Below are 14,760 nucleotides of genomic sequence, written 5' to 3' on the forward strand. Positions count from 1 at the left end.
CCCCATCAGTACATCTTTGCACAGGGAGCTGGTGAGAAGGGATGAAGCTTTGGGACAGCTTTAGATGTACTTTTCACTGCTCACTGTGAATATTTAGAAGTTTCCAAGTGAAGCAGATAAGTAGATTGTTCACCTACAATAACCAGATTGAAACTTTGCCTACCTGCTCGGGTGCCCAAATCACTGAAGACCTTTCCAGTTCTCTGTATTACTCAGTCTCCACAGCTCTCACTGGGTAATCTGTGCCAGTCAAATAAAAAGCCAGTGAGGGAGAGAATGGAAAAATTATGAATTGCAATGTGTTCTTTAACTTTTGGTTTTTAAAGGTGAATTTTGAAGAAGATTCACGTGTTAAATACCTTGAGCTCTTGGGATACAGGAAGGATGATCTGAGGAAGAAGGTAAATATGCCTGGAAGATGTGCTTGTGTTAAATGCTTTACTGACGGATGTATCTGTGGAGTACAGCCTGAAATGTTGACAGTGCCATGTGTGGTTCAAGTACTCATTTACCTGTGTGACTGGAAGAGTAATTACCAGTATCCACAGGCTATTCAATACAGTAAACATTTTTACAGAACATTTTCAGTGTGTTTCCCATCAGATAGTATTTGTCAGTGCTGCAGCTCTCCTAATAGCCATAATACAGCTGTTACCCATGGTGCTGTAGCCTCTGTTTAAATATGGCTGACTTGAATAGTTGTTTTATTTAAGGAATTCCTTTGTTCCATCTGCTCTTTAAATTTCATCTGGATAAACAACTCATGAGTAACTTCAGAATTCTTACAGCAAGTGATTTGCTTTGTTTGGGTTTTTTATTAGCTATGTCATCTTCTTGCAATATGGATGTTCAATGAAAATTTCAAAGCAGGCAACAGACTTCAGCAGAGTTTGACTGTCCAATGTTGATCTAAAATTCTCACCTATCAAGAAGCTTTGATATTTGTTGGTTCAAACTATTCGTATAACTCAGTTATGTGACATGCTTCTACTTTAGCATCATGGTATCTGATCTGGTTTTAGGCTTTCTGGTTGAAGAACATGTAAGCAGTCTTCAGGGTTTCGTTAACTACATTGGAAAACCTAGAATAGTCCTTTTTTTTGGTGTGGGACACCATTTATTAAAAAAAAAAAAAAAAAAAAGATCAAACCGGGTTACATTTGGAAAGGCAAAATTTTGATTACCAGGAAGCAACTTGCACATCTTAAGTATAGAGTTTTCTTCCAAGTTGGAAGAAGATTATTATCTTAGTGTTATAGGGGGATACCTGCTGTGCATTTTGGCTCTTTGTTGCTTTCAGTGCTGTACCCAGGAACTGTCTAGTATTTCTTCAGTGCTCATTCAGTGGATTTGAACGTTTGACTTATTTTCATTGTATCAAACTAATGTTTTACTTTCAAATAGTGGGTCCCTAAAAATGTCATTATGGTTACGAATTAAATGGCCTACAGGGCAAACTTATGATTACAGAAAAATATCATGTTTTTCCTAACAATCTGTCCTCATCTTCTAAATTTTTCTTGCATGAGTGAAGGGTAAGCACAGCAAGGGAAATCCTGTTTTTGAAAAGCAGATTTCAATTAGAAAACCCAGTTGAAATTTAGTAGGGGTCCTGTGGAGCAGCCTCATGTGGCCTGTAGCCCACTGCCACTGTTGCTCTGGGTTTGATACGCCATGTGTGTGGAGAGAAGCTGGGAAAATGGGTGTAGTTGACTTGAGTGACCTGAAATACTGGGCCTACCCCATTATTTCAGTATTTGAAGAACAGATGAGGGGAGTTGCAAGGCCATTTTGTCATGTAGCTGTTTCTCAACAAAGCATTCTATGTTGAAGTTGAATCCATGTTTTTTAGTGTCAAGAAACAATACAGGACAGCTTGTCTGAAAATTTGTGGTACCTAGGTGATAAACTTACTAAACCGCAACTTGTTTTTCATGTTACTGGTAGGGTAAGGAAAGTAAAAAAGGGTCATAGATTTCAGCTTCTTGGAATAAGCTGTTAAGAACATGATGTTTTGTTTTTTTCTTAAAACCTGTGATTCTCACATGCAAGTCACGTCTTGGATTTCTCCTTTTTATTGTAAACTAATGATTAAAAAAGAAAGAGAAAACTGTCTCCAGCAATTTGAGCTCACCTTTTTGTGAAAACCATGCTACAAGGGTAAAATATAGCCTGCAGTACTAAAATCAGTAGACAACATTAGCAGCATTAGGAAACCCAGGCTCCCAGATGCCAATTTAAAGTATTTTATGCATGTATTCTAAGTTCTATACATTAAATTGGCATTTTTGAGGGCACTAATTGAATCTGGAGTCATGCTTTGCTTTGCAAAGCAGTAAAAGCTGGACATTTTAACTCTTCCCTACCTTGAAACATCCTAGTCCACAGCCATTTGCCTGCTGTGCTTGAAACTGTCTTATACTATTTTTATTACTGTGGTTTCCAACGGTTCTAGTGAGGTTTGAGGCCCTTGAGTTAACAATTGAAGGTTTAAAGGCACAGAACAGCTGTTGTTTCCATCAGAGCTTGGGGTGCCAGGAGGGTTAGCAGTAGATCCATTGCCAAGCTGGGAAAGGAAATGGCTTTAGTTTCATGTTAACTCTTCTGCAAGCAACACATTAGCTACATGGGCCAGTTTTGCAGTCCAAGAGATCAGTGAGATGTCTGCGTCCCTAAAATAAAAGGGCACTTACTTTAATCTTGGTTGTTTTCTAGGTTGCATCCGCTCTGAATAAAGAGGGTCTTGCAGATAGTGATTTGGGAGAGGTAAGCAAACACATGTACAACTGTTTAGTTTTGTAATGCCATGGTAATGTGCAAAGCAAGAATAATTTTTCTTCGCTCTTGGTAGCTGTCCCAAAGTAAGTCACAAATAACCCAGCGTATGACAAGTTCCTACATTCAATAGGATGAAGGTACTTATTTAAAAAAAAAAAAAAATGCACTTTTTTCCACTCAAATGTCTTCTCCTTTCCCAACAAAAGGCTCTCAGTCACAGGTTTTAGTTCAGAGTCTCAGTGATATCTGTCCACTTTTCCTTTTTGCTGCCTGTGTCATGCCCACTGTGACACTTTGTGCTGCCTGGGGCAGATGCATTGCTGCCTGGCAGATGGTTTCAAGAACAGCACCTTCCCTGGGCTTTAAAAAAGCATGACTGAGAGTGTGGTCCATAACACTTCCCCTTATAATAAATACAGTTCAGACATTGCCTGTTGTAATTGCAATGGCCTGAGTCTACAAGGAGGCGATTGCATTGCTTTTGTGCTGTAGACATTTCAGATGTCATCTATAGTTGCAATATGGGGAAGAAAAGTTCTGCTGCATGTTTTCAGGCAGCTAAGATGAAAACAGCACAAGGTACTGTGTAATGACAAAAAGCAAAGAAATTGAGTGCCTCTACCATGTTCGACGTACTCAAGCATATATTGCTAGTGTGTTCCTATGATTTGCAGTCTGGTTCTGGCTATTGTTGGTGGGAAGGTGCCTGCAGTCCAAAGTATTCCTCTTTTGCTGGCTTTTTTTGTTTATGGCATCTTCTCTCTGCTAAAGGCTCCTGCAGAATCTGACGAATCTGTACCAAACGAGGGGGATGAAGGCAAGGCTACAGAGGAGCAGTGCTTGGGAGAGGTATCTGTTGCCCTCTAGACTAACCCTGTTCAATTCCTGTATATTTACTTTGTTACTGTTAAGAGCATTTTATTTTGTTGGCTTTTCCTGGTGCTGAGGACACATGAAAATACAAGAAGTTATTCAGAATGAGTAAAATGTGTGCTTTTACTAAGTTGCTTGAGATTTTCTCATCAGCCTCAGCCATCATAAGAATAGATTTTGGTGGCAATGAAGACAGTCGGCACCAGACTCAAGGACTTTATTCTGCTGTAATTTTCACTCTATTTCCCTAACACATACTAAATTATCTGCTGCCACAACTCTAATGCATTCTTTTTTCCATGCCCCTGCCTTTCCTTATTCCTTTCTTCCCTCCCTCTGGTTGATTGTTGCCAAGCTGTCAACTTGTCACTGCCCTGTTTCTAGGTATAACCTTTTGCAGAAATGCAGCTGTGGTACTGGAGGAGAGGGGCAATATTCATTCTCTACACTGCTCCCACCAACATTACAGTGCCATTCATCCCCTTTGCACCTGAACAGCAAGTATCAGGGCTTTGGTAGCTAGCTGCTTTATGAACATCTGTTGGAACAGTTCAACCAGGTTTATTGCAGGCATTTTGTGCTCCACCATGTCTGCCTCTTGGATCCCACAGCTTTTGTTCATTTTTGTCCTTTTGAGCAACGTTGTTTTCAGCCCTGTGGTTTAAATATAGGGATGGATCTATAATTAGAACTAAGGACCCAGCATCTGCCACGTGAGGTTAACAGCCATGAAAATACTAGTATCACTGTGTGAACAGGCCAGCTTCATTCTCCCTCATTCCCTCATTCTCCATTTTGTGTTAGTGTCGTGTTTTAGGCCAAATCCACCACTGGGGACCCGAGGGACCCCAGACGGGACCGACAGATGCTCCCCTCTACCCCTCCACAAAGAGAGTGGCAGAGGAGGAAAGAGACTTATGAGTTTAGAAGGAACTAAACTACTTTAATAAAATATTAATAATAAAATAAAAAGAAATAATGAAATATATACAAAACTGTATCAAGCTCCCGAGATGACAGTCACGTCACCGGCTGGCACTGGGGCAGTCCCAGGCTGGACTCGGTGACGGACGGGAACTGGATTCCGGATCTGGATTCAGGATCGGGATCACAGGCAGACAAACAGAGTCCTCCTCAGATGTTGGCCATTGAAGGAAGAGCCCCTGACCCTTTGATCCCTCAGCTTTTATACTGAGCATGAGGCAGATGGGATGGAATACCCTGTTGGTCAGTTTTGGGTCACCTGTCCTGTCCGCTCCTCCCTGCAGGTGGGACCCCACTATGCTTTTCTGCTTCCGACCCTCCAATGTGGCAAATAACAAAGCTGGTTGGACTTGGGGGTTATAGCAATAAGTATAAGCAAGAGCCTCTCTGCATACCATGCCTGGGCATCAGCTATAAACAATTGGCCTTATCACTCTGAGAGAGTGAACATTGTCTGCACAATATGCAGTTAATTTCAGTAGTTAGAAGAGGCCCAGCTAAGAAGCGAAGTTACTGAACAAAATTGGTTCCGTTTTACCTCAAACCAGGACAGTTAGAATTTGAGCTGTTAGCCCAAAACTACCAATGCTCCCTGTGCTCAAACCTGTGCTTGGTGTGTGTCTGCAGTTGTCTGTGAGGATGGTGGTTTATGGCTCATGCATGCTGGAGTGGTGTACTTGTTGCCTCCATATAACAGCCTGTTAAGGACACCAAAACAGAGTACTGTCCTTAGGTTAGATGCTTGATTGCTTGTTAATTCATTAGACACTGTAGTGGCAGATGTGTATCTGACTGCATAAAGACTTTGCTGTATGCAGTCATGAAGATATTAGATCTCTTATAACAAATGTCTATTCTAGGAGAGAATTCACAGCCAAACATAACCTTAGCCTACCAGCATGGGTGGTAAATATTTGTGAGTTTGGCCTGATGATGCACCAGGGAGTGCTGTCACATAAAGTGACTGAATGGGCACATTATTCCTGTGGTAGTCACAACATGTTCTCAACTGATACCAGACACACATCACACGTTATCTGACAGCAAAATAATTTTCCAGACACTGCCTCCTTTCATGAGCCAAACAAAGTTTGTTTCAGACTTACCTCCCCATCCCAAATACATGTTCTTGGTCAACTGTGTACTTGTTCTTCATCCTCTGAAGTACGATTTCACTGATCAGCATATAAGCATAGTGCTCTCAGCAGACTCTTGAACTCCCTCTACATGTACTAGCACACTGGCTTATGACAGGAGGCAGTTCATGAGATAATTTCTGCATTCTTCTTAGGCTGTGCTGTGAAAATTGATGGTGGACAGTGTCTTCCTTCTTGGTATTATTTTTATATTATTATTGAAAGGTTTTGTTTGAAATCCCAAAATCTTGCAGGAAATACTCTCTATCTTAATTCCTGGGGAAGTTTTATGAAAAAGCAGCTTCTGTCTGCTCAGCGCTCCTGTACTGAGTGCAAAGTGCGTAAGTCTGTGTGGACAACACTGGACTTCTGTGTTGAAAATTAAGCATGTGTTCATGTGTTTCACTTAAACTAGGGTGTATGCCTAGTGAAGAGTGTTTCAAAGGATGATCTTAAAGTCTAAGCAGAGCAAAGTGAAACCTAGGTAGCATTACAGTAGACTGTTCTTGGTAGGTATTGAAGTTGAAAGAGGAGGGAAGGGAGAGGGTTTCTGATTTTGTGGTTGTGGCTGTTGTTTTGCTTTGAGGGGGGTTGTGTGTATATGGGCATGGATGTGCATATGCAAGTCTACCCAGGATCCAGTTGTCTGGTTGCTGGTGTTTGTGATCTTTAGGTATGCACACTTGTGCTTGCATAAGCCTTATCTGGTGGTTAGAAATCTGGGGCTTCCAGTGCTTTTTCCCCTGGGTATCCATTTAAAAAAAAAATCTACTCTGATCCTTCAAAGCAAGTTTTATAATGGTGTGTTTACATGCGCTGCAGGCCCTTTCTCAGTTTGCTTAGGAGGTGACTTTGTGTACACACCAGGGGATGTTGATTATCCTGTGCTGAAACAGTGTTCTAACAAATGACAGGGATACTTTTCCCTTCTAACTCAATGATCTCTTGGGTGACTGGTAGTCTGAAGGTCTGTCTTGTAATGCAAGAGCTGTATTTTTTTAAATGTGTGTATATATTCCAAGTGCTTACGTAATGCAAAAATTATGCTTTTCTTTTCTCTTAGAGGGTGAAGGAACATAAACAAGAAACTGAAGATTTGGCATCTGCAAAGAAGACATTCAACATCTCTGTTAGTGGAGGTAAAAAAACCCCTTGATACTGATTTCATTGTATGTGCTGATATTTATAAATACTGATGTTGATACTGGTGTTCTAGTGAGAAGGCAATTTCTGCACAGATTGTGAAGAATTATCATGACTTGCCTCTTAACTCCATTCCTTTCACAGCAGTCTCAAGGCACTTGAAAATACAGCTTCTTTAGGTAAGGAAAGGAAGTATACAGCACTCACCCCGTCACTGAAATGCAGCTACTCTGAGTGATTTCTGATATAAAAGAACACACACCTGGTCAGGCATGAAGTGCTAATGTAGCTGTTTGTACAGAAACTCCCAGGGGATCTTGAATAACACAGAGCCATTGACTCCTGTCTAGGTTTGACCTTCTGGCACTGTATGCAGAGTAGTTTTTTCAGAGGTCATTTGGACCTCTAGCATCTTGTTGCTGGCATTTACTAGCATCTTGCTCTGCAGCAAGGAAAGTGATACTTGGCAGTGCCCCCACCTGATGTGGCTGTGACCATAGTGTGTTTGAGACTGGAGATGTACATGAGCATCCCTGTAAGCACCTGCTTGGAGTAGGCTTGTTTGCAGAGAACTTTGTGCAGTGTTATACAGTTGGACAGAATCACTTGTTGTTGCATATTTAAGTGGCTTTTGTGTGATCATTTGAAAATGTACTCCTATCTTGTTGCAGATGTGGACGGTTTGATTACCCAGGCTTTGCTGATGGGTAACTTTGAGAGCGCAGTCGATCTTTGTTTGCACGATAATCGGATGGCTGATGCCATTATCTTGGCCATCGCAGGTGGACAAGAGCTGCTTTCTAGGACACAGGAAAAGTACTTTGCCAAGATGCAGAGCAAAATTACCAGGGTATGTTTGTTCAGTTAAGAAACAACATGGATGTGTAGGCCTTTAGTGACTCCCTTTTTCACCTTAAAAGTTTTTTTGATATTTCATAGGTTTATTTCTGTGAGAAGCTAGTAAGTATTCAAGACATGCACAAGTTCTCAGAGCAGAAGGGTTTCTGTATTGGTTTTTTTTTTTTAATGCATTGATAAGGAGAGAAAAGGCACACTACCTGGATATCAATACATAAGAGTCTTCTATACCTTGTCTGCAGTGTCTGAGTTGCATATACACTAGTAGATTCTCACTGATAAGTATCTTAAGCAGTGCACATTTCAGTCTGTTATCTTGTCACATTTTTCAAAAGTCATGCATAACCCATGCTCAATGCCAGCAGTGGTATGTTGATTTCTGCCTGTGATCAGTCTTAGCAGATTTTCCTGATGCTTCTTTTCACTGTATGCACAGAAGAGAGCTAAGTATGTCCAGGGCAGATCAATCACCCTTTGTCTAGGAGACAGCGTGTTATGGCCGGCTGTTTTTTATTCTTTTCAGCTTTTTGCAATGCTAGGGATTGCTGATGCTGCTTATTCAAATCTTTCTTCTTTACTACTGACATGAGAAAGTAGCAACAGCAGGATGAAATAGGAGAAGTGGCCTTAGAAGAGCACAGGATAATTAGTTTGGCAAGGATCACCACTTTTAGAGGAGGTGAGAAAGTTCCTTGTGGTCACTTTTTAGCAGTCCAGAAGGATGTTTTATACAGTAGAAGGAGGCAGCCTATGAAATGGGCACATGCTTAAGTGCTTTCCTGGAGCAGGGCTGGAGGCCACAAAGTACAGTCACTTGGGGGGTTAGGGCATGGAGCACCACAGACTAGGGTCTATAAGTGGGATTTTGCTGGTCATTGCCTGCGATCCAGTTTGAGATGGGAACAATTTGTGTTTCTAGTAGTAGACAGGTGAAAGAGGAAAATCTCAACTATTAACTCTGCAAGATTTCTTCCCCTGCCCCCAGCTCCTTTCCTGCCTCTGGCCTAACCAGAGGAAGGAGAATTTTGTAGTGCATGGGAAACTTCTTCACTGTAGTTCATCCTTTGGGAAAAGGTATTTTTATAGAGAGCTGACTAGTTATCTGTACCTGTGCTAACAAGTAAGCGTTGACCTTGTAGTCAGGACCTTGCATTTGTTGTTCAGGTGTGTTTTTATTTTCTCCTCCCAAACTCCATGCTTACTGCTTGTTCAGCTGTTTCTGAGCTTGAAGTCTTGGCATTACAAGGGCTTTGTTCATTAAATAGCAGTGCAGCTGCCAAGCCTGTCTTTTGTCTGAAGCAAAATAACCGAAGGCAGAGTTTAAAACAGAAGAAACTGGAATTTCATTCTGAGGGCTTGTGGACAGGCAGCCTGCATGCGTGGGTGTAGGGTAGGGATACTGCAGCCAGCTCAGGTTCATATGGCTGCCAACTTCTTCCTTTGAGCAGCGTTTTCAACTGTCCCTCACTGGTCAGCCTGAAGCCAAGAGCTTAAAGGTGAATGAAACAGTTTGACAAACAAAATTAATACCCCTTGCTGGGCTTTGTGTAGAAGATTTGTAGCTAAATACTTAGTATGCTATCTTTGTCTGCAAAAAGAGTTCTGAAAACCATCTGCAGCAATCCCAGCATGCGGAGATATGTACATTCTTTTCTTGCATGTTTTGTAGCAAGACTAATCGGTCTGTCTGTTATCTGAGCTTGTTTTGAGATTTTACTGAGCTCCTTTTGAAGTAAAATGTACTCTTGTGCAGCTGTTGAATTGCAGTATCTGCTGTGACTCTAGATACAGTGGGGATGAGTACACTTGAATAGATACAAATTATGCTGTATCCTAAAAAACAAAGGAAATCCTACCAAGATCTTAACTGTGGTCTCTCTCATGGTCTAGCTCATCACTGCAGTGGTAACGAAGAACTGGAAAGAGATTGTGCAGTCTTGTGATCTGCAGAATTGGAGAGAGGCTTTGGCTGCTGTGCTCACTTATGCCAGGCCAGATGAATTTGCAGCCCTTTGTGGTAAGGACACTTTACAGACTGGATGTCATTTATTCCACTTACAGCAAAACTACATTTTGCCATGGTTGTTTTTCTTCCAGTAAATGATTGTAATGCCTCACTAGATTCTTTGATGGATAATATAGTTCTTCAGTCCTGTTGCAGAGGAGAAGAACCACCTCTGGGGTGCTGTGTTCCCATTATGTTCCCTGATTTTCTGGGTGCAGAACCCACATCCTTGTGAGCAGCAGCATCCTGACATCGCCTGTGTAGCACACAGCTGCTGGTCTCCTACCGTTTCCAGATGGCAAACAGTGATGTTGATGTGACAGGTGTCTCAGCCAAGGGACCAGTGTCTTGGAGTGTTTGGGCATGGGACATAAGTGGAAGTGCTTTGCTCTTCTTTCCCAAGAGCAATTTTGACTTCTTGGAAGGAGTCCTCTTTCACAGGCAGTGAGCATGCATGCCCTCATGTGTGTTGCATGGCAGACAGCTGCCTGGCTTTAACCCATAGGGAAGTTATATTGGCAATAGCTGTGTGCCTGACACCCCTGGGCCCCACAGATGTCAGCCACGGTGTCTAGGGAGCTGTATGACTCACTTCAGCACACGTTGGTGCAGAGCAGTATCACGACTTTGTGGCTCACAGTTCCTTGGCTGATTGTACATTGGGGTTGCACTCCTGAAATGAGGGACTGCAAAAAGTGGGCAGTGGTGAGGAGAATTGAACCCTGGCCTCTTGTCCTTTGTAATGTCAGCAGATGGGCTTTCTCCTGTGACGTGTCTCAGGTTTGCAGGCATTTGACAAGTCCTTGCTGCCATGACATTAACAGCCTCTGAAGTGCCCAGGGCTCCCATGAGATAATCGGTGCTGGACGCTGGAGTATGTCTTTACCAATGGAGACCAGAGGCAATATCCCTTCTCACTGTGCTGAGCAGAAACACAACAGATATTGCAGGCTTCCCCTGCCTGCATCAGGCATCACCAAAGTGATTCACCAGTATCATCTTTATTCATATTTTTCCTAGATCTTCTGGGTAACAGGCTGGAGAGAGAGGGGGACAGCCTTCTGCAGACACAGGCTTGTCTCTGTTACATTTGTGCTGGCAATGTGGAAAAACTCGTTGCCTGTTGGACCAAAGCTCAGGATGGAAACAGCCCCTTGTCCCTTCAGGTTGGTAATTCAGTTAAGAAAAATGTTGGAAGTAACACACTGCAATCATTAGGTGATTGAATCAAATGATCTAGTGTAGAGCTTTGCTGTCTGATAGCTGCATATATCTCCGGATTCAAGCCTTTTCCTTCTGGAATGGGTGGCTTTTGTAGAAATAACACATAAATATGACTTTGGAAAATGTATCGTAAAGCATAATGGCCCTCATGTCTGCTCTGTTCTTTGGGTAGTTGTGCTAATATGGTAAAAGGTAATTGTAGGGATGAGAGTCTTTTGGTAAAGAAGGGGCTTTGAATGCTTGCATCTTTTGCAGTAGGGGAATACTTGGACACTTTTGCTTTCGGAAGAGATGGCTTGGATATTCAGGGGAAGAAATCTAAAAAACTAGAGTTAAATCTTGAGAGAAAACTGTAGGAAGGCTCTCATGAGAGTCTTCTCTAGGGTGTTGCACATACAGGGTTCGGTTTCCAGCTGTGAAATACATGGCATAGAGCAAATGTCCTGGGGGAATAGGATTGATGACAGTTAGATGAAGCAATTATGGAATAATTTATTCTATACTATAACCTTTGTTTCTTCAGGCCCTTTGAAGGACCAGCTTTAGAAAGTGTTTAAATGAATGTTACCTGACAGTGCTGTAAATCTGTTCAGTTAATTGAAGGAACTGGAGTATATATGAGTTTTACTTCACATCATTAACACTCTCCAAGTTTGAATTATCAAAATTCTTTTCCAGCCTCTTGATTGTGAGGGCTTTGTTTACAGATTTACCTACAGTTTGAATTTGTGTCTTGATTGCGTTGCTTTGCTCTCTCGGAGACTAAAATAGAAAAGTATTGTTGGAGTCCTAATTAGTCTGCTTATGATGGGGAATTGCTGAAACTTGTAGAAGCTGTTGGTTATCTTGATTTTATTTTTTAATTGCCCTTTTTGAAGTGCTGATTTATTGGGAAAAAGAAAAATCTATTATTGAACAGTCAGGAAGTAGTTCTTGTAAGTGTATGGTTGAAATCCTGTGTGATATGCTCTCATTAAATCTATTAGAAGATTTTAAAGAGGATTGCGTGTTAATATTGGCAAATGAATATTTGTAGTATCTTCCAATATAATACAGTAAGAGTAACAAAAACATGAGAAAACTGACAAGAAAATGTTCCTGTAACTTATTGCTGGGAGGAAACGCAACCAAGACCAACTCTTGTATTTGGAGATGTGCAAGAAAGGCAAGATATGGAGTATTCCTGGTGAATATCAGGAAAACTGTCTTTGTGGTAACAACCAGATAACTATGAATGACTCTCCCAAGGAAATTGTTAGATCCTTTTGATTAAGATGGTTAAGAACTGACTTACTAAAATGCTACAAACAAATGTGTGGTGCCCCAGCACCAATAGTCGTGATGGACATGATGTTTTCTGTTCACTCTCATTGCACTCACCAGATATTTTTTTATGAAAGCATACTCTTTCAGTGGATATGCTCGGTGCTGATAGGGCCCTGAAATCTTGTTTAATAAAAGCAGTTCTTTTGGCTTTGAACTGTACCCAATGGACTGTGGACTTTGCTGTTAAAAGCCACTTGGTGTGGAGTTGCTTGTTGCTGTTCTATCATCTCACGTGCTAGAAAAGTTGTGCTTTTGGTGCAGCTGTAACTGTCCAGGAAACCTGCACTTGGCTTGGGCTTCCTGTTGCGTTAGAGGGGTTCTGCAGGACTGCCCTGAGGAACAGCCATCCACAACAGTCACTAGCCAGGACCTACTTCGCCCTGTTGTTCTCATTTGTGGTTTGTTTTTTTTTTTTTTTCCCTGATCTTCCAGGATTTAATAGAGAAAGTAGTAATCCTGCGCAAAGCTGTGCAGATCACCCAGGATGTGGACCCTAATGCTGTGGGGGCCCTTTTGGCTGAGAAGATGAGCCAGTATGCCAGCCTCCTGGCTGCCCAGGGCAGCATTGCTGCAGCTTTGACCTTCCTCCCTGTGAATACCAACCAGGTATGAGGCTTTCAAGTTTTCTACTCCCTCTCTCTGTGTGAACAGGTGTACTTTAAGCAAAGATCTCTGCATGGTGCAGTTAGTCAGCAGGACTGCCATTTGAAATGCATCTCTCCCTGTGTTGGCCTCGCTGAGTTGGCCAAAAGTACAGGGCCTTGTTCTTCTTCGTCTTTGTTTCACATTGTTGTCCTTGTAGCCATTGGCTGCCAAAGGGTCAGCTGTCCCTCCTACAGTCAGACAGAGTGAAACATGTACCTTGATACTTGGTTGGTTATTTTCTCGTCTTTTTTCATCCTTCCATTAGCTGGTATTTGTAGACAGGCTGGCTTGGGAATGATGCAGCCCAAGATGGGTGACAGGCACATGTAAGGCAGTTCCATTGGCCCCATGTCTCATGAAGAAAAGACTCCAGTGAAATAAAGCAGAGCAGGCTTCTGAGAGTGCATTTATCAGTATGTGGCCAATCAGCCTCTTGGTATGATGCACTGGGTGACAGGCAATGCAGCTAACCTTCCTTCGCTGTCCTTTTCTGATTGCAGCCAAACATCGTGCTGTTACGGGACAGGCTTTGCAGAGCCCAAGGAGAGCTTCCAGTGGGACAGGAGGCCCTCAAGGCACCGTATGAGAGACAGCACATGCCCAAAGGACGAGCTGGCCCTGTGGTTGGACAGATGCAAGGGCCCCAGGCTCCAGCCCAGCAGTATTACCAACAGGTAAATGGTTTTGGCAGTCAGGGAGGGATGTGGTGCTTGGGTTCTGGAGAGTGGATAGAGGATTTTTTTTTTCCTTTCTCTTGATCCAAGCTGGGGCTTTATGACATACCTCTACCAAGAGCCTTGTGGTAAAAGTCATTGGTGCTTCTTTTCAATCAGTACAGATGCCTCCTTTACTCCTGGTCTGGAAATATCCCTTAAACACCTTGTCGAGTAGCCTGCTTCTGAGGATTAGATGTTTTCCCCTTGTTTGAAAATATGCTTCTGTGCCAGGAATGACTGTGGGAGACCACTGCAGGATTTTTGTGCGTGCTGTTATAGTCCATGATGTTGTCCCATCCCAGCAGACCTTGGGGGTTGCTCATGCTGCTCACCAGCCTCTTCTGGAGCTGAGTATTTTCCTCCCCACCCCAGCTCTGATGTTGACTGCAGAAGTTGCTGAGCAGTGGCAATAGCAAACTGGGGGCACATGTTTCAGCAGTTGTGGGTACAGCCTACTATGAAAACACCTTCCCAGCCAGCTGTAAGGGGGCATAGGCAGCACAGGCAGTGTGCGAGACAGGAGCAGGAAGGCAGGCCTGAGCTGGGAGTGAGCTGTGCAAGAAAGACACAGTGAGTATGGGACTATAAGGGAACTGGGGGCTGTGCAGGGAGGAAGAGGAGAAATGGGGGAGGCAGATGCACTGGTTTTATCTCAAGCTTGAGGATGACACTGTATCAGACCATGTTGGCCATCACCAGAGTGTGGTGTGGTGGGCAGCCCTGGCTGTGTGAGTACTTAAAGAGCATCACCAAGTCCCTAATCCACACAGCCCTGCTGGAACTCATCTGGTCCTGCTTTACACAGGAGCTCTGGGCTGGGCTTTTCTGACAGTAGAGCTGCATTGGTGCTGCTCCTTACGCAGAGGAGATTGGCACAAGCATGTCTCTGTCAGTGCTGCCCTTCAAGCACTGCCTGCCAGAAAAATGAGGGCAGGAAGGAAGAAGGACTGAAAACTGGGAGGGGAGTTGGGCTTTGTCCTCTCCTTCTTGATGTCAACAATTGTGTATGCCCTTACCTTCTTTCCAGAGTGTTAACAAGGTAGATTTCAGAAGGGACAAAGCCTTCATCCTG

General features: G+C 42.9%; 1 protein-coding gene across 1 annotated transcript in view; it reads left to right on the plus strand.

The window, feature by feature from the left end:
• SEC31A (SEC31 homolog A, COPII coat complex component) overlaps window positions 1-14,760 on the plus strand; it is a 46,530-nt gene that overhangs the window by 14,743 nt on the left and 17,027 nt on the right. The window contains exons 12-20 of the mRNA XM_082483030.1: window positions 327-401; window positions 2,716-2,766; window positions 3,550-3,627; window positions 6,835-6,910; window positions 7,586-7,764; window positions 9,663-9,789; window positions 10,798-10,943; window positions 12,760-12,933; window positions 13,473-13,646. Of these exons, the coding sequence (XP_082339156.1) occupies window positions 327-401; window positions 2,716-2,766; window positions 3,550-3,627; window positions 6,835-6,910; window positions 7,586-7,764; window positions 9,663-9,789; window positions 10,798-10,943; window positions 12,760-12,933; window positions 13,473-13,646 (1,080 nt within the window). The remainder of the gene's footprint in view (window positions 1-326; window positions 402-2,715; window positions 2,767-3,549; window positions 3,628-6,834; window positions 6,911-7,585; window positions 7,765-9,662; window positions 9,790-10,797; window positions 10,944-12,759; window positions 12,934-13,472; window positions 13,647-14,760) is intronic.

Source organism: Vanellus vanellus, assembly GCF_965231255.1.
Source record: "Vanellus vanellus genome assembly, chromosome: 4".
NCBI lineage: Eukaryota > Metazoa > Chordata > Aves > Charadriiformes > Charadriidae > Vanellus > Vanellus vanellus.